We start from the raw sequence: 24,537 nt of genomic DNA, 5'->3' as shown, positions 1-24,537 counted from the left end.
CTTCGTTGCAGATCCTTTCAATAAACCGCCACGGACATAGCAAGTCTGTGGCGGTGGAGAAACACTATAGCATTTCGTCTATAGGAGTTTATATATATATATATATATATACGTTTGTCTCGTTATCTATGGCACTTGCTTCTGGGACTCCGAACCTGAAGATTGTATTGTTCTTAATTAACTAGGTTACATGCCATCCCTCAATTTTTTTGAAGGATGGAGCTTCAACCCACTTGGTGAAGTATTCAACGGTTGTTGGAGTTTAACCTATGTCCACTTGATACCTTGGGGGATATCAGTCCTATGACATCGAGGGCCTACCTAGTGAAGGGACATATGGGTGGCGTCAAATTTAGCGGTATAGATGGCACATGGATGAGATCCCCGTAAATTTTTCATTTAGAGCAAATTTTTGCATGCTTCCAATAATCTTCTGCGATCGTGGTCCAGTAATAACCTTAACACCTAATTTCTAGGTGAGGGCTGCTGCCCCAGGATGTCCTCCTTCATTATGCGATTCCTTAAGGATTTGATTGATTTCAGAGTGATCGACACACCTTAGGAGCACTCCTTCAAAGGATTTCCTGTACACTTGGTTGCCTATGATAACAAAATTTACTGAGAATCTTCTTAGGGCTTTCTTACCAAGGTCTGCTTGTGCTTGAACTTGTGCAATTATGGAGAAGACTCCTCATACTTCTTCTCTTTCTTCATCAATTTCTTCTATTTTTGTATTATGAAGAGAGGGGTCGTGTTTGTGTCTTATGTAGAAGGGTTTGACACTCATTTCTGGCGGGATGCTGATTCTTAAAGACAGAGTAGCTAAGATGTTTGCAAATCTATTATTTGGCCTAGCCAATTGTTAAAAAGTGATTTCTTTGAAGTTCCTTATCAAACTCCCTACCTTCTCTTGGTAGGGAATCAGTTTTCCTTCTTGTATCTTCCATGCTCCTTGGACTTGGCTAATTACGAGTGGGGAGTCGCCGATGATTCGTAATCTTTTGATTCAAAGTTCAGTGGAATTTTCGAGCCCTATTATTAAGGCTTCAAACTCCATGACATTGTTTATACAATGGAAGTTCAATCTTACGGCCGTGGGCAACAGAATCCTTTCTGGAGAGCATTGGATAATACCTACACTGGCCCCATATTTATTCTTAGCGCCATCGAAGTGAAATTCCCAATGATCATTTACGTTGAAGAGGTCATCATCGAGCATGTCAGTGTTGACCAGCACGTCATCTAGAATCGCATGTTCCGCTAAGTGATTCGTAATTGCTTTCCTCTTGACTGATTTCTGGGTGACGTGATCAATCTCGAACTCACTTAAGAGCATACGCCATTTGGCCAGTCATCCATTGAGGATTGGTTTTTCAATGATGTACTTCAGTGGGTCCATCTTTAAGATGAGTTCAATAGAATGTGATAAAACATAATGCCTTAGTTTTTGAGTTGCCCATAAGAGAGCAAGGCAGTGTTCTTCGACATCCATGTATTGGGTTTCGTAGATGACTATGTTCTTGTTGAGGTAGTAGATGGTTTGTTATCTTCCTTGATCATCATATTGCTCGAATGTAGTCCCCATTGTCTTATCTTTCACATAGAGGTACAAGAATAGGGGTTTGTTAAGAACAGGTGGGCTAAATAGCGATGGGTTCGACAAGTATTGTTTAATTCAGTCGAACGCTTCTTAGCATTTTCCGTCTCATACAAATGGCATATCTTTTTTCAAAAGCTGATTGAAGGGTTCACATTTATCGCTGATTGTGATATAAAATGACTTACGGCTTGTATTCTTCTTTGTAGGCATTGAATTGCCCTTATATTTCTAGGAGGTGGCATATTGTGAATAGCCTAGATTTTTAATAAGTCTACCTCAATGCCTCTCTGGCTGATGATAAAGCTTAACAATATTCCTAAAGTGACTCCAAAATCATATTCTATGGGTTGAGTTTGAGTTAGTATCTTCGGAGTCAATCAAATACCAGTTTTAAGTTGGCTCAGTGGTCGTCCCTAGTCTTGGATTTGGCTAGGATGTCTTCCACATAGTATTCCATGTTGATGTGAAAAATGTCATGAAAAATAGAGGTCATGGATCTTTGCTATGTAGCTCCGGCATTCTTAAGTCCAAAAGGCATGACTTGATAGCAGTATGTTCCCCATGATGTAATGAAAGATGTCTTTATCTACTCTTCCTTAGCCATGCGGATCTAGTTCTATCTTGATAAGTCGTCCATGAATGACGGCAGTTTGTGTTCAGTAGTATTGTTGACTAGGGCATCTATATTAGGCAATGTAAAGTCGTCTTTTGGGCACGCCTTGTTTAGATCCTTGAAGTCTACATACATTCGGATTCTTCTGTCCTTCTTGAGGACAGCTACTATATTGGCCATCTAATCAGAAGAATTGATGAGCAAGATGAAATTTGTCTTTAAGAGTTTATCGATTTCCTCATTGGCTTTGAGTTCTAGATTGGTCTTTAGTCGCCATGCCTTTTGCTTGACTGGGGTCACCTCTTCGTGTAAGCTGAGGTGATGATCAACTAGATCAGGGTCTAGTCCAGGCATGTCACTGCATGGCCGTGCAAAGACGTCACGATATTCTCTAAAGAAAGCGTTCATCTTGTCTTGCTATTCGGGGGACAGGGAGGTCCCTACTTTGGTTATCTTTGGGTCATCCTCCGAGCCTAGGCTGACGTCAAACATCTTTTTGACAATGACTGTTGAGCTAGGGGTCACTCTTGCCTTTCACCTCAACCCGATCCGAGAAGGAGGGATCGGACTCATGTTGTTAATCAAGTTTTCCCTTACCGGGTTTTTTGGATTTGTTGAGCTTTTTACATTTTCAAAGCTATTTTCCTTAGCAAAATCCGATTTTTTTGTGAAGTTAAACATCTTTTTCTTTTAGCATAGAGGAGTTTTATGGGTTGACCCTATGAGTTATTTGGGATTATGATATGAAAGACAAGGTATATGTATTTTTCCTATTTAGGACTTGCATAAGGGTTTAGTGTGACGTGGTGGTACTTGGCTTTAGAGAGGTAGTTTGTGTGTTCCAATTGTCTCATTGATGTAGGACAATGGTTAGGGGTTGGATACACAAAGAACTGCTTTGTTTTGTGATTTTTGACATGAAGCTAGTGGAATTACTTTGATTAGGAAAATTGTTTCATGCGGGCTGGACCGCATTTCTACATATGTGGTCCAAAAGTATAAAGCATCTATCTTACAGATGGATGCAAGTAGGTGGTCCTTCTAAAAACAATGAAAAATAACGGTCCAAATGTTTTCTTAATAAAATAATTATTTCTAATTTTTAAAATTTATTTATGAATTAATATTCATGGTCTCCATATTAGAGATTACATGTCCTAAAGAATTAAGTCCAAAAATCCATCTCAAAAATAAATTTCTACATGTGCTAACGGCATCCCTTTGATTGTTGTACAGAAAGTTTAGGTTGGATACGTAAGCTATTGTCATTCTCATTCTTTTATTTAGAGTTATTTATGTATGGACTTGAAAATTTTACCTAAAATACAAAATGCTCCTTTTTTACTCAAATATTACAAGGAAGGTGGCTCAACTATTTTTTTTAGTTTTTTCAAAATTACCCCTGGGTCCGAGGATGTCATACTCATACAGCATTTTAATTTTTTTCTTTTTAGTTTTTTGCGTTAATAGGATGGTGCCCCAAGTTTTAGGAACAATGCCTAGGCGGTCCGAGGTTCGAATCCTCGGACCAACAGAGCGGTCTGAGGTCACCATCCTCCGTTGTTTATCTCAAAAAATAAGAAATAAAGAGTGGTCCCAAGTTCCCATCCATGGACTGCTATTTCTTCTCAAAAAATAACACATAGCGCAATCCGAGGATGGGAACCTCAGACCGATGCTTTTCTCAAAAAATTAAAAAGAAAGAGTTGTCCACATCCCCAAGATGTGGACCTCATACCGCTCTAAAACCAGAAAGTGGTCCGAGAATTCGATCCTCGGACCGCCTGGGTACTGCCCTACTAACGAAAAAAACTAAAAAAAAGAAATTAAAATTAAAATGCATTCCAATGATGGCATCTTCAGATCGAGAGGTAATTTTGAAAGAAAAAAGAGGTTGACCGACCTTTGTGAATTTTGGGTATGAGAGGAGCATCTAGTTTTACAAATTTTTTTACGGGCCATACGTAAATTTCCCTTTTATTTATGCATGGGTGGCGATGTGTGCTATATGCAGTTGTTATATGTGGGTTACACCTTTTGTGCCTTTTGCTGTCTTTCTTTAGTTGTGCTTCTGATTTTACTCTCAACTCACAAGATATTTGTGCCCCTCTCGCTCTCTCTCTCACGCAAAATAATAATAGCAGTGGGAGGAATAAGGATTGTCCCATTGTTTTTGCCTAGTAGTAGCTCTGAATTTTGTCTGCATAATAGATGGGCTTTTTCCCTTCTCACGTGAATCCTGAATGCTTTTCTATTTTTTCCCCCCTTAGGCTGCAATCCCTTTTTAAGTGGTCTTTCTGATCAAGTGCGTTTTAACTAGGTGTTTTGCATTATTTGGGTGATTTTGCTTTATCTGCATTGTTTCTTTACAAGTTGGAACCGAATTAAATGTTTGCATTGTTTGCATTGTTTATATGGAAGTTACAAAAGAATTAAATTTTGAAAAATTGTTTGGTGCGTCCAAGCCCGCAGCTGTTACTATGCGGACGGGAGATCTACACCATCCAACAAAACTAGGTCCCGTAAATAATAGTCGTCTAAAAAAAAGTTATATCAACAATTCAAATATTTTCTCCAAAAAGTATCATTTTTAGTTTTTAAATTTTATTTATTTTTAGAGATTAATAATCTCCATGTTAATGATTATATACACCCTAAAATTAGAATCAAATTCTATTTCAAAAATAAGTTATTAAGAGGCCCACATTTCTACACGAGTCCATGGACTCATGGAAAACGTGCCCTTAAATTTTTGCATTTATTTGCATTGTCATTTGAAGCGGCGATCAAACAATGGATACAAATTTGATAGCACTAGACCTCTTGATCACCCATTGTCATTTTCTAGATTAGTGATTTAGAACCCAGGCTCGCTAGGTTCCACATCTTGAGTCACCATGTTTGACTCGAGAGAGTATAGAGCTGGGTTTGGTGATTTTTTAACAAAGAGAATCATAAAAAGGTCCATGGCCTTATCTCCAAAATCACCCGATCCTGATACTTGCATCAATTTTTTCTCTATGGGGTATGTTAAGATTCATAAGAGCATACATGCATAGACATTGAATGGGGAGAGAAGAAGAGAGAACACAACATTTACGTGGTTCAGGCCGAAGCCTTATGTTTACGGATTCAAAACCCTAACGGGCTACATCTTCAATGATTTTTTGATAAATATTTGTATCAATAAGTTCATCTATATATAAAGAACAATCACACAATTACATGAAATAAATATGGTATGATAATTGGAGATAGAGGTAAATTGTAGGAGGCCTTATCACCAAACTAACTTAATGACCAAGTAACTTTGATTTGCTCTTTTCTTCTCTTCAACACTCCCCCTAAAGTTGGTGCACGAAGATCTGGAGCGAAGTGCCTAATTTGCCAAACTAAAACTGGAACTGGAGTCTTGAAACCAAAAAAATTACCAAAAAACTTGTAATGCTCTCACTGACGTGCTTGAATAGTCTGCAAGAGCGAAGAGATATGATCTGAGACACTTGATCACCAGACTTGGTCTAAAGACCACTAAAAGTGCTACAAAGGCACAACAAAGACTGCTCTGCGACAAATAAAGTGGCAACGAACACTGAAGATTGGTGAAAATTTCTCCTTGAAAAATCTGCTAATCATGAATGTGATCCCCCTGACGATGTCACTACAACAATGATGTGATGAAGTCCTCTGCTATATGGCAAGGTGCTGAGAGCAAAAGATGCGCGAGACAACTGAAAAATGCACGAATACCGACAAGAACTGATGTTCTTTTCCACATAGCGGTTACATTAGAGATGTTGACTTCATCTTTACTCATCTCATCTCCATATCTCCTATACTCTCCCCCTCAAGTTGGGTATGGATAGGAAGAAACACCCAACTTGCAAAATATATTTATTTATTTTATTTATTTATTGAGTACAATGATATCAAAAAAAATGCAATTGAAATTGGGCTTCTAGACAATAGCCCACATCTAAAAAAATAATACCACACATTTTTCTTTTCTTTTCCACTTCATTCTTTTGTTTTTGTTTTTTTGTTTTTTTGTTGGGACTCCTTATTGTCAAAGGGCTAAAGGAGCTTCTAGAGAGCGAAGGGAAAAGTCGAAGGGATGATTTGATTCAAAGTGGATCTCCTTATCTCTTCTTCATCACTATGGAGGACTATTTCTTGAATTTGATCTGAGCAAATTGAAGATAAGAAGAGACCAAGTCAAAGAGACCATGGAGGACGTAAAGCTTCAGTTTGAACCACGTAAATGTTGTATTCTCTCTTCTTTTCTCCCCATTCAATATATGTGCACGTATGCTCTCACAAATCTTAACGTGGTATCAGAGCAATATACTCATCGACTCAGAGCACGCTTTTTCTCACCACTTTATCTTTGGTCTTAATTTTTTTTTAAGGTCCAATCTTGCTCACACCCTCCATCTCCGTTGTTCTCATCGTCCCCTTGACCCCCACCTTCTCGATCTCCAAACCCATTTTTCTCTTTTTGCTTTTTACAAGAATGCAAAAGCCCACTCTTTTGCCTCTACCTGAGTTCTGCCATGTCTCTGAGGCAATCATTGGTTTGGCCCTCTAGCATATCATTATTGATCTCAAGAATTCCCGCCTTTAGAAGGAGCTTCATCCTATCAAGCCTCGCTTTATTGTCTTCACCAAAAAGGGTTATTGGTTGTTTGAGAAATCTCAATCTTCAAATAACCTCTGGCCTAGGGAAGTTGAGATCGTCGATCTTTTGTTCATCACAGTTCTGGTTTTTGGCCTGAAACTTTTGGGTTTTGGGCAGATTTCTCTTTAATGGTGGCTTTGGATTGGAGCTCTTTCTGCTTTCTGCTCTTCTTCACGCTCTGCCTCATGTGTTTTTCAAAGAGAATCCATCCCCTCTTTTTCTCTCTAGAATGGCAGAGATACACTTCATTCTCTCTCTAAAACTAGGCATGAGAAATATTTCCCTTCGACTTTCTTTCTCTCACTCCACAAGGGCAGATGTTACTGTTTCTACTCTCTAGATTCAGGCGGGAGGAAACTTCCCTTCGACTTTTTTCCTTATCTCTCTAGAAGCTCCTTTACCCTTTGGCAATAAGGAGTCCCAAAAAAAAACAAAAAACAAAAAAATGAAGAAGTGGAAAAGAAAAGAAAAATGAGTGGTACTTTTTTTTAAGATGTGGGCTATTGTCTAGAAGCCCAATTTCATTGGTATTTTTTGTTTATATCATTGTACTCAAAAAATAAATAAATGTACTTTGCAAGTTGGGTGTTTCTTCGTATCCACACCTACTTGAGGGGGAGAGTATAGGAGATATGGAGATGAGATGAGTAGCGATGAAGTCAACATCTCTAATGTAATCGTTATGTAGACAAGAACATCAGTTCTTTCCGGTATTCGCGCATTTCTTAGTTGTCCAGCATGTTTTTTGCTCCTAGCGCCTCACCATGTAGCAGAAGACTTCATCACACCATTATTGTAGTGACATCGTCAAGGGGAGCACATTCATGATTAGTGGATTTTTCAATGAGAAGTTTTCACCAATATTCAATGTTCGTTGCCACTTTATTTGTCACAGAGCCTTCTTTATTGTGCCTTTGTAACACTTTTAGTGGTCTTTAGATCAAGTTTGGTGATCACGTGTCTCGGATCACATCTCTTCGCTCTTGCAGACTATTCAAACATACTAGTGAGAGCAGAGCAAGTTTTTTGGCAATTTTTTTTTGTTTCAAGACTCCAAATCCAGATTCAGTTTGGCAAGTTGGGCACTTCGCTTCAGATCTCTGTGCACCAACTTGAGGGGGAGTGTTGAAGATAGAAAGAGACCTAGTCAAAGTTACTTGGTCATCAAGTTAGTTTGCTGATAAGGCCTCCTACCATTTACCTCTATCTCTAAGAATCATAACATATTTGTGTCCTGTAATTGTATGATTATCCTCTATATATAGAGGTACTTATTTATGTAAATATTTATCCAAAAATCAATGAACATGCAGCCCGTTGAGCCTTTGGATCTGTGGACGTAAGGCTTCGGTCTAAACCATGTAAATATTGTGTTCTCTCTTCTTCTCTTTTCTCTCTTCAACTCTTTCTTCAAAGAGATCCATCCCCTCTTTCTCTCTCTAGAATGGCAGAGATTACCCTTCCTTCTCTCTCTAGAAGCTCCTTTAGCCTTTTGGCAATAAGGAGTCCCAAAAAAAAAAAAAAAAAAACCAAAAACAAAAGAAGAAGTGGTAAAGAAAAGAAAAATGAGGTGCTCCCTTAGTATTTCGTTTCTACTCATAAAGCAAGTTGAAAAGCTTCACTTAAAGTCCATGGACGATGTAGAAAAACATCATCCCTAATAGTAGGTTAAAGGTCATTTACATATCAAGCATATTTTGTTCTTTCGTCTCTTGGAGGTCATTTCGAGCAACTAATCAATAAAACTCTCCGGTATAATCTTCTAATTTTTTTTTTATTTTGTCGAAGATTTTGGAGTTCTTGAAAACAAATTTGCTTATGAGCCATAGGAAGAAAATTTTCTTTCAATTTCTTTTTTATCTTTTGTCAGTCAGTAATATTTTCTTTCCCACCACGAACTTACTCCCACCAGGGCACAGCATACCCACGGAGCCTAGTAACAGCAAGTTTAACCTTACGTTCCTTTGGCAATTCACTCCATTCAAAAGAATTCTCACTTGCACTTAACTAATCAATAAAACCTTCGATCTAGAGGTCACCATAAAATTCTGGGAGATCAACTTTAATACCAAAATCTCGTGGTCGCTCTATAAGACGCGGATCTGGCCTGTAATCTTCGTTACGCTCGAAATTAACACCCTGGATTTTTCATGGAATTCCTGATGCAAGATTAATGTGGTTGCTAGTACCTTCTTCATGAGGAAGGTTATTCTCCAACCGCTGCAACCTCCGATCCAACCGTTACATCCCCTCTTCTTCACGAGGAACATTGTTCTCCAACCATTGCATTCCCTGATTCATCTCATGTACTTCAGTTCAAACATCACGTACTTCAGTTCAAACATCTTCTATGGCTTTAGACAAATTTTTTATAGCTTGTATCCAATGATCATCCATAGTAGGAGCAGGATTAGAAGAAGGAATGATGGAGGACTTCTAGAACTTCTTCATCTTCCTTAATCAGATCGAACTTGCTCAGATCCAATTTTGCCAAAGGGCTAAAGGAGCTTCTAGAGAGAGAAGGGAGAAAGTCGAAGGGATGATTCATCCCGCCTGGTTCTACAGAGAGTAGAAACGGTAACATCTGCCCTTGTTGAGAGAGAGAAAGAAAGTCGAAGGGATTATTTCTCTTGCCTGGTTTTAGAGAGGGAGTGAAGGGTAATCTCTGCCATTCTAAAGAGAGAAAGAGGGGATGGATCTCTTTGAAGAAAGAGTTGGAGTGCAAGAGGCAGAGCATGAACTCAGACTTTGGTGGCCGCAAATTTGCTAAGCGAGCAGAGATCGAGCAGAGAAAGTTCCAACAACTCCGTGAAGAAGAGCAGAAAGCAGAAGGACCTCCAATCCAAAGCCGTCATTAAAGAGAAATCTGCTCAAAAACCAAAAGTTTTAGGCCAAAAAACAAAACTTTGATGAGCAAAAGATTGACGAGCTCGACCTCCCTAGGCCAGAGGTTATTCGGAGACTAAGATTTCTCAAACAACCAATAACCCTTTTTGGTGAGGACGATAAAGCGAGGCTTGATAGGTTGAAGCTCCTTCTAAAGGCGGGAATTCTTGAGATTGATAATGATATGACAGAGGGCCAAACCAATGATTTTCTTAGAGACATGGTAGAACTCAAGTAGAGGCAAAAGAGTGGGCTTTTGCATTCTTGTAAAAAGCAAAAAGAGAAAGATGGGATTGGAGATCGAGAAGGTGGGGGTCAAGGGGACGATGAGAATAGCGGAGATGGAGGGTCTGAGCAAGATGGAACCGTAAAAAAAAATCATGGCCAAAGATAAAATGGTGAGAGAAAGCGTGATCTGAGTCGATGAGTCTATTGCTCTGATACCATGTTAAGATTCGTGAGAGCATACCTGCACAGACATTGAATGGTGAGAGAAGAAGAGAGAACACAACATTTATGTGGTTTAGGCCGAAGCCTTACGTCCACAGATCCAAAGCCCCAATGGGCTACATCTTCACTAATTTTTGGATAAATATTTACATCAATAAGTACATCTATATATAGAAAACAATCACACAATTACATGAGACAAATATGGTATGATTATTGGAGATAGAAGTAAATAGTATGAGGCCTTATCACCAAACTAACTTGATAACCAAGTAACTTTGACTTGCTCTCTTCTTCTCTTCAATATGGTACATCTAATTCTAAGGTAGGCATTGGTTGTGGCTTTGCTTACTAGCCATATGTAGTCTCACAGAGAGAGAGAGTACCATTCGTTGTACATTCATCATAAATACAATTAAAATTGCATCTATAGGAGGAGCCACATACTCTATCCAAAGGTCATATAGAAATACATGTCACAAAACATTCATGAGAGAGAGAGAGACCTACCAAATGCGCCGATGTTACATCTCAATATGCATTTTATCCGCTGCAAAAGGGCACAATTTCACTTAGTGATAATTCATGGGTACATAATTTCTACACATTATGGTATTTTTAAAACCTTCGGAAAACTGCCTATTCTCACCTGTCGTTCGATTTCGAGAGTAGGCTCAGATAGTCTTCTCTTCAAAATGTACCTCTCGTGCTCACACCGTAACCCTGATTCTTTCTCTGCATTGTCTAACACAACAATTCCAAAATAAGCCTGTATCTCTAGACAGTTCTTTATGACATATCTGAAGTAATTGCAAAAATCTTTCCATATGAAATTAATGGGAGAATAAGAACATGGAACACTAATGAAAAAAGGAGTATATTGAACACGAACGCCAGAAATGTGTCCATGCTCAATCTTACCATAACAGTATGTTGATAGAATAGTGATTCGCTCCATTGGCTGGAAGACCAAAAGGACAAAAATTAGGGCTGGTCCTCAATATGTTTATTACGAAAGTAAATGGTTCTTATATATTATTAGAAAACATGGGAAACTTCTGAGTCTCCAAGCAGATAATATGTATGGATGCTAACAACCATTCAATCTTGATCATATTATAATAAGCTCTTCAAGTTTTCTTAATGTCTCATCACCGCTAGTTACTTTACCGAATATTGCATACTACAAAAGGTAGCAATAGATCAAATCCAAGTTAATGGAGATAAACCATTTCATGAAGATGCTAGTGAACATTTATGGAGAATACCTCTCCATCTAGATGGGGAGCATCACCTAGAACGATGGGAAATGAGGATGATGCACTATCTGGATCAGAATATTTACAAAAAGGTAGAAGATGATCAAGAAAATCATTACATTTTTAGACATCCAGATATGATGACCAGCCAAATATTTGGTTAATAAATGGCACCAACCAAAATGCGTTTTTGTTATCCATACCCATACCATTAAAATGTGAAGAGAAAACAAACTAATAAACACATGCTTACATACAATGTGCAATATAGAACATAAGCCGACATGCCCATTATGCATGAAGATGTGCATGCTATTGTATATGACCATTCCCTGTTGGACCAAGATATCCTTCTTCTGATTCTTTTTTTCCTTGGTGCCAGGGGGTTGTTGCAGATTGTTAAAGATACGGAAATCTAGTTACCAACCCTGCCTCAAGGAACGTAAGTTTGACTCCTAAGTCACAAAGCTTGGTTTGTTCAAAAGTAACCTTTTTGTAGATTATTTGACGCTCTCAGCTTTTTTGAGAAATTTCTATTAGCATTGATAATATAGACTTTATCAACATGTTGGGAAACATATATCCATTCGATTGAGTACTTCAGGGTATGCAAATTTCCCAAGTGATGTTCATTTCATAGTTGCTGGGAACAGGATTGGGAGCGTTCTGGAATCAGATCGAGAGCGATAGACTGTGAAAGGCTAAAAAGTCCCTAGGTTCAGATCATCGTCTTCACACCCCCAAAAATTAGGAAATTGAGATTCCATAATGTTGGAGACTTTGATCCCAATTTCCTAAGACTGAATAATGCGTTCAGTCGGTCCAAGTTCCATGTAGCTAAAACTTGTGCTCCTTTAACTGCACTTAACTAGGACTCCCTGGGTCTGAAGCGCATTCTATATAATATCATACTTTTAAATGAATTTTTAATAAACAAATTTTTAAAAATTTGTTATTTCATAATTTTTAAAATTTCAATATTTTTATAATAAATGAATTTTTAAAGATTTCAATATCTTCTTAAAAATATAAGAATACCAATTATACTCTAATAATTTAGCATTTTTATTAACTAGTAAAAATTTTACGGAGATTTTATAGAAAATTAAGAAAATCTAATAATCACACAATATTTTAATTTTTGTATTTTTTATTGTAGTTTATGAGTTTATGTAATGTAATTTCAATCAAGGCCATTCTTCTTCATTGAATAGTAAGTACTAAGGTAACTCATGACCTGTTAAAGAACCCAAAAGGGACTATATAATCTACCACTGTAGGAATTATATGTATGAACAGAACATGCAACAAATATATTATATAACTATCAAGAACTCCATTATCTAATGGGCCTTAAACAACTCCACATTCAGAAACTTCTCCCATTGAGACTTCCACCAGAACTAGAAGGCCATGCTCTTCTTAGAAACTCATCTACAGTTCTCGAGCTTCATTGTAGAAATCCCTAGCTCTGAGGCATACCAAACTCAACTTTGATGGGTGTTCCTTAAGCAACACTGGCCCGGCCAATACAAGGGGTATCTTTCAAGACCATGAAGGAAGGACCCTCTTACCTATTCAAAGCACATCAGCCACACTGATTCGAACACAACAGCGACCCTCACCCTTTTAGGTCTCAGAAACTTTGACCCCAGGTGGGGTGGTACTTTGATAGTGGAGAGAGATTCCAAGAATGTCAACTCGTGGGCTTCAGGCTCTGCCGAATACCTGTAGAGATTGGCAACCTCTTTTGATGAAATAGCCCATATTTATAGGGCTTTTCACATCACTTGACAATATACATGGCGCAAGCAAACACAGTAGCAAACAGACTGGCAACAGATGGAGCTAGCCAAGTGGATAACACGCTGGGAATCTATGCAAGCTTAGCTCTTGTTATTTTTGGGCTGAACATGCATAGCTATCGTGTTCTCTTTGTATAGAGTACCCCTATAGGGCTTTTGTACGTTTCACCCAGTCTGTGGGTCAACATTTTTACATCTTGTGAAACATATAAACTTTTATAATAAAAGTCAGCCGTTTCAAAAAATATTTAAATTATATAATAATTATGCAAAATACCCATTACTTAGAATTAAGTTGAAGTTCAAGACTCAAACTCGTGAACTATTAAAGAGGGCAAGAGGGACAATAGAGTCTACCATTAAGGGAATCTTGATCCCACATTGGTGGAACCTCGTTTGAGTTTACCTATGAATTCTCAAATATGATGCAAAGGAATATGGGTATCATGTACTTAGGATCTCAAACCCTAATAGGGAGGATTGAAAACCCAAAGTTTGAAGATCGCAGAGGAGTGAGATTCGTGCAGAAGCAAAGCTTTCGGAGTAGGATTGACCCCTTGGTTGGGAGATCCTCGTAAATATTGTTCATTTACTATATTGTTAAAACTCATCATTTGGTAATCATGTCTCTCACTTTCTCTGATCCTATTTCACTTCTTAGAACTCTTTCATTGTTCTCCTACATCTATTTCACTTTCTCCTTAGTCCATCCCTTTTGATCCTTGCATAAATAGGGCGCTACTTATATATCGCCACAAAGCCAATAAGTGGCACTTATATGGCTGCCTAATGGTCTAGGTCAAAAGAATAAGCCCTTCCATCAACAGTGTCTTTAGTTCTGAAACAGTTCAAAGTTGTTTTCATGGATCCTCTTTGCCTCTTGCCATAACCATTTTTCGTATAGGCCCTATTCAATAATTGAGAAAACAAGAGAAAACGTATAGGCCTATTCAGTAATTGAGAAAACGACTTGATTTCTCAGTAAGCTCATTTTTCCCTGTTTGGGAATGGGGAAAAGCGTGGAAACACGAAGCCCCGAATTTCCCCACGTTTCCACGCTTTTCCCTAATTTTGAGAAGAACTGTAGCGTACCCCAACGATTGTGCTACTGATTTCTCAAGAAAAAGGGGAAGCGCAGGACCCCCCTCGTCCCCATTTTATTTCTCTAACCTCACAATCTCTATCTCCTCTCAATCTCTCTTTGCCCGAGCTATACCCCCGAGCATGCTCCGGTTCTTAGCTTCCGGCCAGAGTTTTGTACTTCTACTATTTTCTCAGGCTTCCAATTTCTTAGAGATTCTCCAAGAAAACAGCTTTCTCACTTACCAAACTTACCCTGGAGTTCATATGCAATCCTTCTTTGCATATGCCAGTCCCCTCCTAAAAGTATTAACAAAGATGCATTGCATTGAAAGGGACTCCACTAGTTCAGTAAAACCACGCGTTCAATTCCAGTCGTCTTCCGAATAAAAGGAATTTATAGGTAGCTAGTAGATGTGCTAGTTTATATTATTGGTGATAAGTTGCTCTTGATTCTAAGGAAGCTCAACTAAGTGAGCCAATTTATTCAATCATGTTTTTAAAGAGCTTCATAACCATAAAAAAAGAGGTGTGACCACTTTATAAATCAAAGCGAAACCTCTTGGTTGATGCACTGGAGCCGTAACATCTACAACATTTGGGTATGAGAGTTTGCATGTTTGAACAGGTCCAAGACAGCCCATATAATACCACCTAATAAAGAGCAACTTAGGGAAAATGGATGAACATATGCTGCAAGGAAGGACACTCCATGACAATCCTCGTTTCTATCATTTGGAAACCTATGAGCATAAATTGTTCACAATGATAGATACTTTTGGACCCATTTCATGACTTCGAAAGAGAAGTTCCCATATCACCAGAAAACGCATCTCTCCAAATCATCTATGCCACTGTCACTTCTTCTTTTGTTTCATCCTCCTCAAATAACTAAGACAAGGTCCCACCTCACATATGCCCTCACCACCCCATCCCATCATTTTCACATCTCTTGTAGATCATTAAATATTGTCATCAAATATCATAACTTCCTATCATCATATAGAATTGTTATCGATCATTCATCTCTCTCTCTCTTGTATTTTCTTCTTTATTAGGTTTTGCAATGTCGACTAAATAATACATCTCTTTCATGTCACACCACTCATTACAGCTATCTTTTGTTGATACTATCTTATTTGTCCACCCCTTAGAATATTATTATTAAATTTAGCACTCAGCCCTATGACATTAGCGTTTTGCTCCTTGTATACTCTTATATACTTATTTGTACCATTGTCCCTTTTCTACAGTGAAACTTACTCGTATATCACCTATTGGATTTCTCATTTAAAGCATTTGACACCCTCATGCACCTAATATACAATCACCAAGATTATCTAACATGTCATATCACATTTCCACTTAAAACATGTAGTCAAATGTCGGGATTCACAAATGTATCAAGCCCGAGTCGGCAGGTTCGACTTGGTCAAGTCTGAACAAGACTTACATGAGCCTATAAAATGATAATGAGGACTGAGAAAGTAAACCTGTCCGACTCCCCAAATTTTAGCTTGGGACTCGCCAGGATCTCAAGCTGAGCTGACTCAGGCGAGTTCTGAGTGAGTTCCCTTACCTAACTTCAACTTAATCCTAACAACTCTAAGACCTCTCTCAGGCAATAGGCGTCATTCTTGAACATTAAAAAAAAATGTCATTGATCGAAGTGCAAGCATTTGAGGCTGTCTAATATAATTGGCATTCACAAGGCAACATTCCTAGCATTCTCAAGGCCCTGCATTTCTTATGAGTATATGATGTTGCATCCACGTATGCCATGTTCTAATGTGAATTAAAAACAGTTACTAGGGAAATGCTTCAAAGAAATTTGCATCCCTCGTTTTGGATAGAATAGACAAGTAACCTTTTTCTTGTATTGATATCTCCAGAATCATAAACCTAATTTTTAGGAAGTGGACAAAGAAAAAAGTTGAATTTCAAACTTCCAACTTTAAAGAAGAAACAAAAAAGAGGATGAGATAGCATAAACTTGGAAGACTATTGCATTTGGTAAAGTAATAAGAGGTTTTCTGTTAGTAACCCAATCTATTCTTAAAAAATACATCGTATTACCTTCATTGATAATAGCTAAGAATCTCGTGCGTAAACAAACTTTTAAAAAATAGTTCAATTAGATTAACTCAAAAAATTGATTATTCTTACAAGCACCAGTGATTGCAAAACTGCGAAAGGTTAGAAAGAAGCCATTTGTGAAACAAAACATTGATGTTCCAAATAACTTTTTTGAAGAAATGGAATAATTAAAGTAAGGTTCTAATTTTCTTTTACAGAAAATATGGTGGTGACTGTTTTAAAAATGAAAATGAAATTATTTAGGAATAACAAGAATCAGGGTTTGACCTTGAATGAGAAATTAAATAACATTCAAAATGAAATTATTTAGGAATAACAAGAATCAGGGTTTGACCATGAACGAATTAAATAACATTTGTAACTACAGGAGCCATTTGTTTTTTTCTTTTCTTTTTTGAGAATATTCTCTTATATATCAGTAAAATGAAGTGTGCCCATTTCTTTTTTATTTATGTGATTTGAGAGCAAAAGCATACGAACTTTCCAACTTAATAGGTGAGAAGAAAGTTTGAAATTGTAAATAACAACACTTATCAAGAATTCATTCATCTTCTTGAAAAAAAACTATTGAGAACTATGTTGCATATCCATCTACCTACTCCGTTGCTCAGATGGATCCCACAAAGCGAATAATAACAAACGGAACAAGTTATTTGAATTCCGAAAAAAAGATAAAGTAGCAATCTATAGACCGAAGTAATCACTGATGTGACAGAACCAGTGTTTTAAAAAACGCCGAGTCGAACCGGACTCGCCCGGTTCGACTCGGAAATTGCAAAAAGTGGATCGTATCGGTTAAAAAATCGGAAATCGTCCGGTTTTCGAGAGAACCGGACGATTCTATATAGTGAATCGCCGATTCACTGTACGGAATCGGCGAGTTCGAACAGTGAATCGGCGAGTCCCGTACGGAATTTTTTTTTTTTTTTTTTTTTTTTTTTTTTTTTTTTTTTTTTTTTTTTTTGGTAATCCATGATAGATTTTTTTGTAATACTTGATCGATTTTTTTGTAATCCATGATCAAATTGTTTTTGTTTTTTTGTAATCCATGATCGAATTTTTTGTTTTTTTGTAACCCATGATAGAATTTTTTGTAATCCATGATCGAATTTTTTGTTTTTTTTTTTTTTTTTGTAACCCAAGATAGAATTTTTTGTAATCCATGATCGAATGTTTTGTAATACATGATCGAAATGTTTGTTTTTTTTTTGTAATCCATGATCGAAATGTTTGTTTTTTTTTTGTAATCCATGATTGAATTTTTTGTTTTTTGCTTCTTTTGTAACCCATGATAGAGTTTTTTGTAATCCATGATTGAATTTTTTGTAATCCATGATCGAATTGTTTTTTTCTTTTTTTGTAATCCACGATTGAATTTTTTGTTTTTTTGTTTTTTGTTTTTTTTTGTAATCCATGATGGAATTTTATGTAATCCATGATCGAATTTTATGTAATCCATGATCGAATTTTTTGTAATCCATGATTGAATTTTTTGAAAATTTGTGATTTTTTTTTTTAATCCATGATCGAATTTTTTTTTGTAATCCATGATAGAATTTTTGGAAAATTTGTGATTTTTTTTTTTTTTAATCCATGATCGAATTTTTTTTTGTAATCCATGATAGAATTTTTGGAAAATTTGTGATTTTTTTTTTTTTTAATCCATGATCGAATTTTTTTTTGTAATCCATGATAGAATTTTTTGAAAATTTGTGATTTTTTTTTTTAATCCATGATCGATTTTTTTGAAAATTTGTTTTTTTTTTTTTTAATCCATATTATTCAAAGAGAAAATGAGAGAGATGATGATTCTGAGGCCACCCTATCCCAGCCATATTATTCACATATCGAGTCCCAACAGCAACAGTGTAGGGATAAGCACGACAGTGCAGGTGAGCATGAAGGATGGACAATCTTTGGGGATTTTAGATTGGGAACACAACAAAACACTAACACTCAGGGATTTGGGAATAGTCAGACGCCTGCTAATATCGATGATTCGTTTTTAGATCGAATCAATGAATTGTTAAACGAATTCAATCAATGGCACCAGCGTGACCAAGAAGAACAATAACGTCATCTATCATTTTATTTTTAGATCATATGTACTAATTTTATGCTTTATTGTAGTCCATGTATGTTGATATACTTATTCCATGATAATTATATGTTTATCCTTTTGTGTGATGTAAATTAAATGCTGAATGGGGGTTCATGCAGGGAAAGAACATATCAATATTCGCATATTCATTCAAAAATATGAAAATTCTTAATGGAGTACCCTCATTTCTTATTGAATTCCTAAAAAACAATATTTATAATGAATTTTAATAATTTTTTCGGATTTTTTTTAAGCCTTATTTTGACCGATTCACCCGATTCCCCATTCGGATCGCCGATTCGCCGATCCGGATCGGTTTTTTGGAAGCCCGATCCGGGTCTCCGATCCGTTTTGTAAACCATTGGACAAAACTGACATTCCCATAGAGAGGATTCCTCTAACCTGTTTCACATCACTGAATTCACCAACAACAGTTTTCTCAGCTTTCTCCTTTGCTCTTCATTTATAGGAGCTGCTCTACCCCCCACCACATCCGCAACTTGGCCTACCATAAAATTCTTTTAAGAAAGACAACTGCCGTTAATCACATTTGAAATTTGAAGAAATAAAAGACTATTCTCTTGGGGCAGGTAAGAATCAATCTTTTTTTGGGTAGATACACAAAATAGATTATATTTACCAAAAAAAATAAGAACTAAAATAATATGCTCCCGCATGTACCAATTGGTTTGGTTAGATTTATTCAAGGGAAACCATGCCTCCAACAAAATTATTCTTTTCTTATCTTTCAAAAAGCTATACGACATCTACATATAGGAGAAGAGACCAGGACTCATAACTCACATGGCTAAAGAGTTTCCATAACAGACAAACCCACACATCTAGTAGAGAACTCACGAAAATCAATAAAATCCATAATGATCAACTAATAAAAATAGAAAATAACATAAATATAAAGAATGGAAGGGGGACATGTCATTTCCCTCATCAACCAATTCTCAAATATTGGACTCAGGAAAGCCCTCTGCAAAATTGTACCGATCCTTCCATGTTACATCTTCAGGTGGAGCGTCCATCAACATATCAGATCCTGATTCATGGCCTGGTTCCCTCATCAATACAATATGGACTGCGACAATGCACATAGCCATCATCAGTAATTTCTGGTGATTTGCTCATCAATGCTGCACAAGCTCCGAACTTCTTTTTAAGTAGGAGACATGAAAAAAGGGGTGCAGTTGCGCACCTTCTAGCAGATGAATGCGATAAGCAACGGGCCCCACATACTCAATCATTCGAAGGATCCATAGAATCATGATGAAAGTTTCATAGACCTGTGCATGCGACAGATGATTGTTGATATTGTTGTATATGCAGAGACGCCCAATCTCTAATCTGAAATTCAACTTCTGTTTTCTTTTTCTTGCCTTGAGATTTCATTTAGTTTTGTCCCCGCAGGTTTTCCTTCAAAACTTTGAGAAGCATGTCCCGTTAATAGAGCTCCACATCTACCTGGTGAACAAGAAAGTCAGCCGGTGTATAGTGCTATTGCACATGCGGAGACTGCCCACAAACAACCTCATATGCGTCATTGTGACAGCTTCATGCTATGTGGTCTTGTACCATAAGTCAGCCCAAGGAAGCCAATGGACCCGCCGCTTAGGACGAGCACCTGTAAACTGTCTCAACTATGTTTCTAAACAACAATTAACCAATTCAGGTTGTCCTTCTACGGATCAAATGTTGTGTCCACATTGAGCTGCATACCCTGTATCTTCCAGAATTCTTCCAAAATGAACTCGTAAAGACTGGGTCGCAGTCACTTGCTATTGACAAAGGCATAACGTGGGGCTTGAAGATGTTAACAAAAGCCTCAACAATTGTAGCACCGAATATGGAATGAGAGAATGATAAAAAACGGCCATATTTGGACAGTTTGTCCACAATGATGAAGATTACATTTCCTTCGAGATAACAGTAATCCTTCCATGAAATCCATGGAGATCTCTGTCCACACTCTAGTTGGTAGCAGCAACGGCTGCAGCAGACCCGTGCAACTCATATTTTCACCCCCTTACTTGCTGACCCAGACAACTCATATTTTCACCCTTATTGTTGACATACATAGCCATTCAGCCACATAGCGATGGATGTCCATTCATGTCAGCAGAAAGTTTGATTGACATTCTTACAAGTCACTTTGTACCTAGAATGACCAACAATGGCAGAACCATGCAACTACAAAATCTTGTTTCAAAGTCAGATTTTTCTTTATCAGAGTTGATCTTTCTTTGTATTTCAAAAATCCATCACGTAATGAATAATGCCCTAAACATTGTCAACACCTGCCAATTGAGAGATGATTTTCTGCAAAAAATATTCAGTCGCATGAGAAGATTTAATTTCATTAAACAAATCCTAAAAAGGAACTGTTAACATCATAATATGTCTGAAATTATGCAATCTTGAGAGGGCTTCTGCAACAGCAATTTCAGTCCCTTTCTGGTACTCAATTTCTTAGTCATACCCATAACCTTAGCAAGCCATTACTGTTCAGCTTCAGAAATGATTCACTGCTGTAATAATTACTTCAAACTTTGATGGTCAATCCGAATAATGAAATGGACGTCACAATAAATAAGGCCGCAATTTGTGCACTGCATTTACCATTTCCCTTTCATGTTTGGGAAAATGTAAATTCCAATCCTATAAAGCCTTACTGGTGTAAGCTATTGGACAGCCTTCTTGACACAGGGCATACTCCCACTTCCAAAGCGTCAAATTCTATAACAAACAATTTACCAAGATCAGGTACGGCCGACAGTAGTGCCCCTCTTAATTCGACAAAAGCAGCTGCCACATCAAGAACCAAATGAAGGAATCTTTCTTCAACAAGGTTTTCAATACTGCACTTATCGTACCATAATTCTGGATGAATTTCCAAAAATAACCGGCTAACCCAAGAACTCCTGTCAAGTGTTTGACATTTCTGGGCACTTGCTGTTTTCATGCAGTCAATCTTCTTCGGGTCATCGTTGAGTCCAACTAAGGATCACATGACCCAAATAATCAATTCCGCTCCTAGCAATAGAACATTTTGATTTCTTCACATGCAAACAGTTGTTCTACAGAATTTACAAGGCATGCCTAACATGACCTACATGCTCCTCGTAACTCACACCATAGTTACCCGAATCTCTCGCATAGCAATTCCAATTTGGAACCCCGATTCCATGATTTTGACTAGAAATTTTCGCGGAACCTGTTTACGTGAAATCTGGAATCTAGATTCTTTGTTTTAGGAATCTTGACCCTAACACTTATAGAATCTGATTTCCAATGTTCATTGTTCTCGATTTTGCAATTGGTCGATCTTGAATCTACACTTGTTGGAACTTGTTTTCACATTTACCAGAACTCTACCAGCTTCCCCCGCCCCGCCCCCCCCCCCCCCTCCCCTCCCCTCCCCTCCCCTCCCCTCCCCTCCCCTCCCCTCCCCTCCCCTCCCCTCCCCTCCCCTCCCCTCCCCTCCCCTCCCCTCCCCTCCCCTCCCCTCCCCTCCCCTCCCCTCCCCTCCCCTCCCCTCCCCTCCCCTCCCCTCCCCTCCCCTCCCCTCCCCTCCCCTCCCCTCCCCTCCCCTCCCCTCCCCTCCCCTCCCCTCCCCTCCCCTCCCCTCCCCTCTTTTTTGGTTCTCTTTTAGCTTTTTTCTGAGAAGTGATATTTAGAAGTTTTCAAAAAACCAAACTACTCAAGCTAGACACACAATCTCAAGCTACAAGGTGTAGTCATCTTTTTTTTTGCATGAAATGACCAATAGAAACCAAAGTGGTGGTCGACATTCTCTACTTAATTCTTTAAGTATGTATTGAATTGATTCAATGGAGAGATTGCAACTCCAACATGTTAGAAATAATACAATAAATTTAATGTAAACATGCATGTATGCCATGTCGGTCAATGAATGGCATTGAGACATGTATTGCTTCCCTCTCAATTCTCTCTCAATTCCAAAGACATCTGAATCTCAATTACATAAATGAAGGAATCTCGATTCTAATATTGGTCGATTCCAACTAGGTCGAAAACTTTATTCCAAAGACCTAGGAATCTTGATTCTATTTTGGTCGAATCTGCATTCCTAAAATAAGAAATATCATCACCACGATGTTAGGTTTTTGTGGCCATTAAAAGGTTATGAGTGCATGTAATCATTATGTAATATAGTGGAACAAAGGCTCTAGTAGGAGTATGGTCCAGAGGGACCGAGATTGGCAAATGATGTTTGTCGAGTGATGCAAATAAAAAATCAGGGTTGTTTAATTTTTTATTTATATTTTTTAAAATTTTAGAAAATGTGTTATTTGAGCTTTTAAATTTCTTAAGGATTATTTTTTTATTTTTTAGTTGTATTTAAATGGTAGAATAGTACATTACCTATTGGAGTTGGTTAGAATAAGATTTTCATGAGGATATTTGTGGAGATTGAGGTTCTTATCTCTTAATGGGTTGATAAGCATCAAGTCAAGAAAAAGAAAGAGATCATGAAGGGTTGAGAAAAGGTGGCATGTGGAAGTTAGAAAGAGAGATAAGGATGAGTTGAGAAAGTGGTATGTAAGTTTTAGGGAGAGGGAGAGAGTTTATTTTTGTGGGTTTTTATTTATTTATTTATTCTAAGTGCATTTAAAGGGAAGAACTCCCTCATTGTAAACAAAAAGAAAATTGGATTTGAGAAAAGAATTCGAGTCTTGTGAAAAGATCTTTAGGAATGGGCTCGCTTGCAAACCTAGAAAGATGGTATATTCTCTCACCCTTTATCATTATTTTTATTTTAATTATTATTCCCTCATCTTCTTTATTTCTTTCCTCATCTTCCCTGCATCAGTTGGTATCAGAGCAAGTAAGATCAATCAATCACAATGCCACTGAAACCTGCTCTTACACTCGAGAATATATTGTTGCAAATCATGGAGTATGTAGGTCAGTAAATTCAGGAGAGCATGAATACAGCCTTGGAGGGTATTCAACGAGACATAAGTGAAACTAATAAAAGGATGCAACGATTAGATTAGATGTTACAACAGTTGGAGGATGCCATTCATCGAGAAGAGTGCGCTTACAACCACGTGGATTTGGCGTCAGATCTCACAGTAGAGATGAATCAAGTTCCCCAACCAATTCAGGTTGCTGATCAAGAATGCCAAGGACAAATTTGCAAGCAAGATCCATGCCCTATAGAGCGCCTACGAGATCTATTTTAAGCATATCACGACTTTGTTCACTTAGGATCACCAATCAAAAGTTCGACAAGACATGGGTGAAAATTTCTAGTTGAAACAAAGTGGAGAAGATAATGAAGGAAATTTTCGAATTCTATAAGCACGAGGTCGAGCTTCTCCCAACCTGGGAAGAATGATGCAAATAAAAAATCAGGGTTGTACTATTTTATTTTATATTTTTTAATTTGAAAAGGTATTTGAGATTTTAGTTTTCTTAAGGGTTATTTTTTCTTCTTTAGTTGTAGAGAATTAATGGGTAGAATAGTAAATTCCCTATGGGAGTTGGTAATGATAGATTTTCATTAGTATATAATTTTTATATTTGTGGGGGTTGAGGTTGTTACCTCTTAATGGGTTGATACACATCATGAAAGGAAAAATAAGTATAATTTTTATTTATTTGTTTGTTTATTTATTTCTTCTAAGTGTATTTAAAGGGAAGAACTCCCTCATTGTAAACAAAAAGATAATTGCATTTAAGAATTCGGGTCTCGTAAAAATATTTTTTGGGGTGGACTCCTTTACTGACCTAGAGAGAGGGTATATTCTCTCACCCTTTATTATTATTTTTATTTAATTATTTCTTTCCTCATCTTCCCTGTATCACCTAGACTCAGACTAGGCTTGACAAGTTAGACCAGTCGGGTTAAAAAACCCTAAATACATAGAGCACAACTGATGAGGGTTAACAAGGTTATCCCTTAATGAGGTTAAATTTGTCCAGGGTACTG

The 24,537-nt window shown here is 37.4% G+C and overlaps 1 protein-coding gene across 1 annotated transcript; it reads right to left on the bottom strand.

Moving 5' to 3' along the window:
- Window positions 1-8,719: 8,719 nt before the first annotated feature.
- On the bottom strand, window positions 8,720-11,828 carry LOC105421354 (peptidyl-prolyl cis-trans isomerase CYP23-like). Its single transcript, XM_088863795.1, has 4 exons — window positions 11,744-11,828; window positions 11,149-11,188; window positions 10,877-10,971; window positions 8,720-10,777 (listed from the first exon to the last, which is right to left on the bottom strand). The coding sequence occupies exons 1-4, from the start codon at window positions 11,813-11,815 to the stop codon at window positions 10,715-10,717; spliced, it is 270 nt and encodes an 89-aa protein (XP_088719921.1). The 5' UTR covers window positions 11,816-11,828; the 3' UTR covers window positions 8,720-10,714.
- Between the last annotated feature and the right edge of the window lie 12,709 nt (window positions 11,829-24,537).

The sequence above is a fragment of the Amborella trichopoda genome, chromosome 4 (genome assembly GCF_054954075.1).
Source record: "Amborella trichopoda isolate Santa Cruz 75 chromosome 4, AtrichopodaSantaCruz75HAP2 v2.0, whole genome shotgun sequence".
Lineage (NCBI taxonomy): Eukaryota > Viridiplantae > Streptophyta > Magnoliopsida > Amborellales > Amborellaceae > Amborella > Amborella trichopoda.
This window is presented reverse-complemented; position numbering and strand designations above follow the sequence as displayed.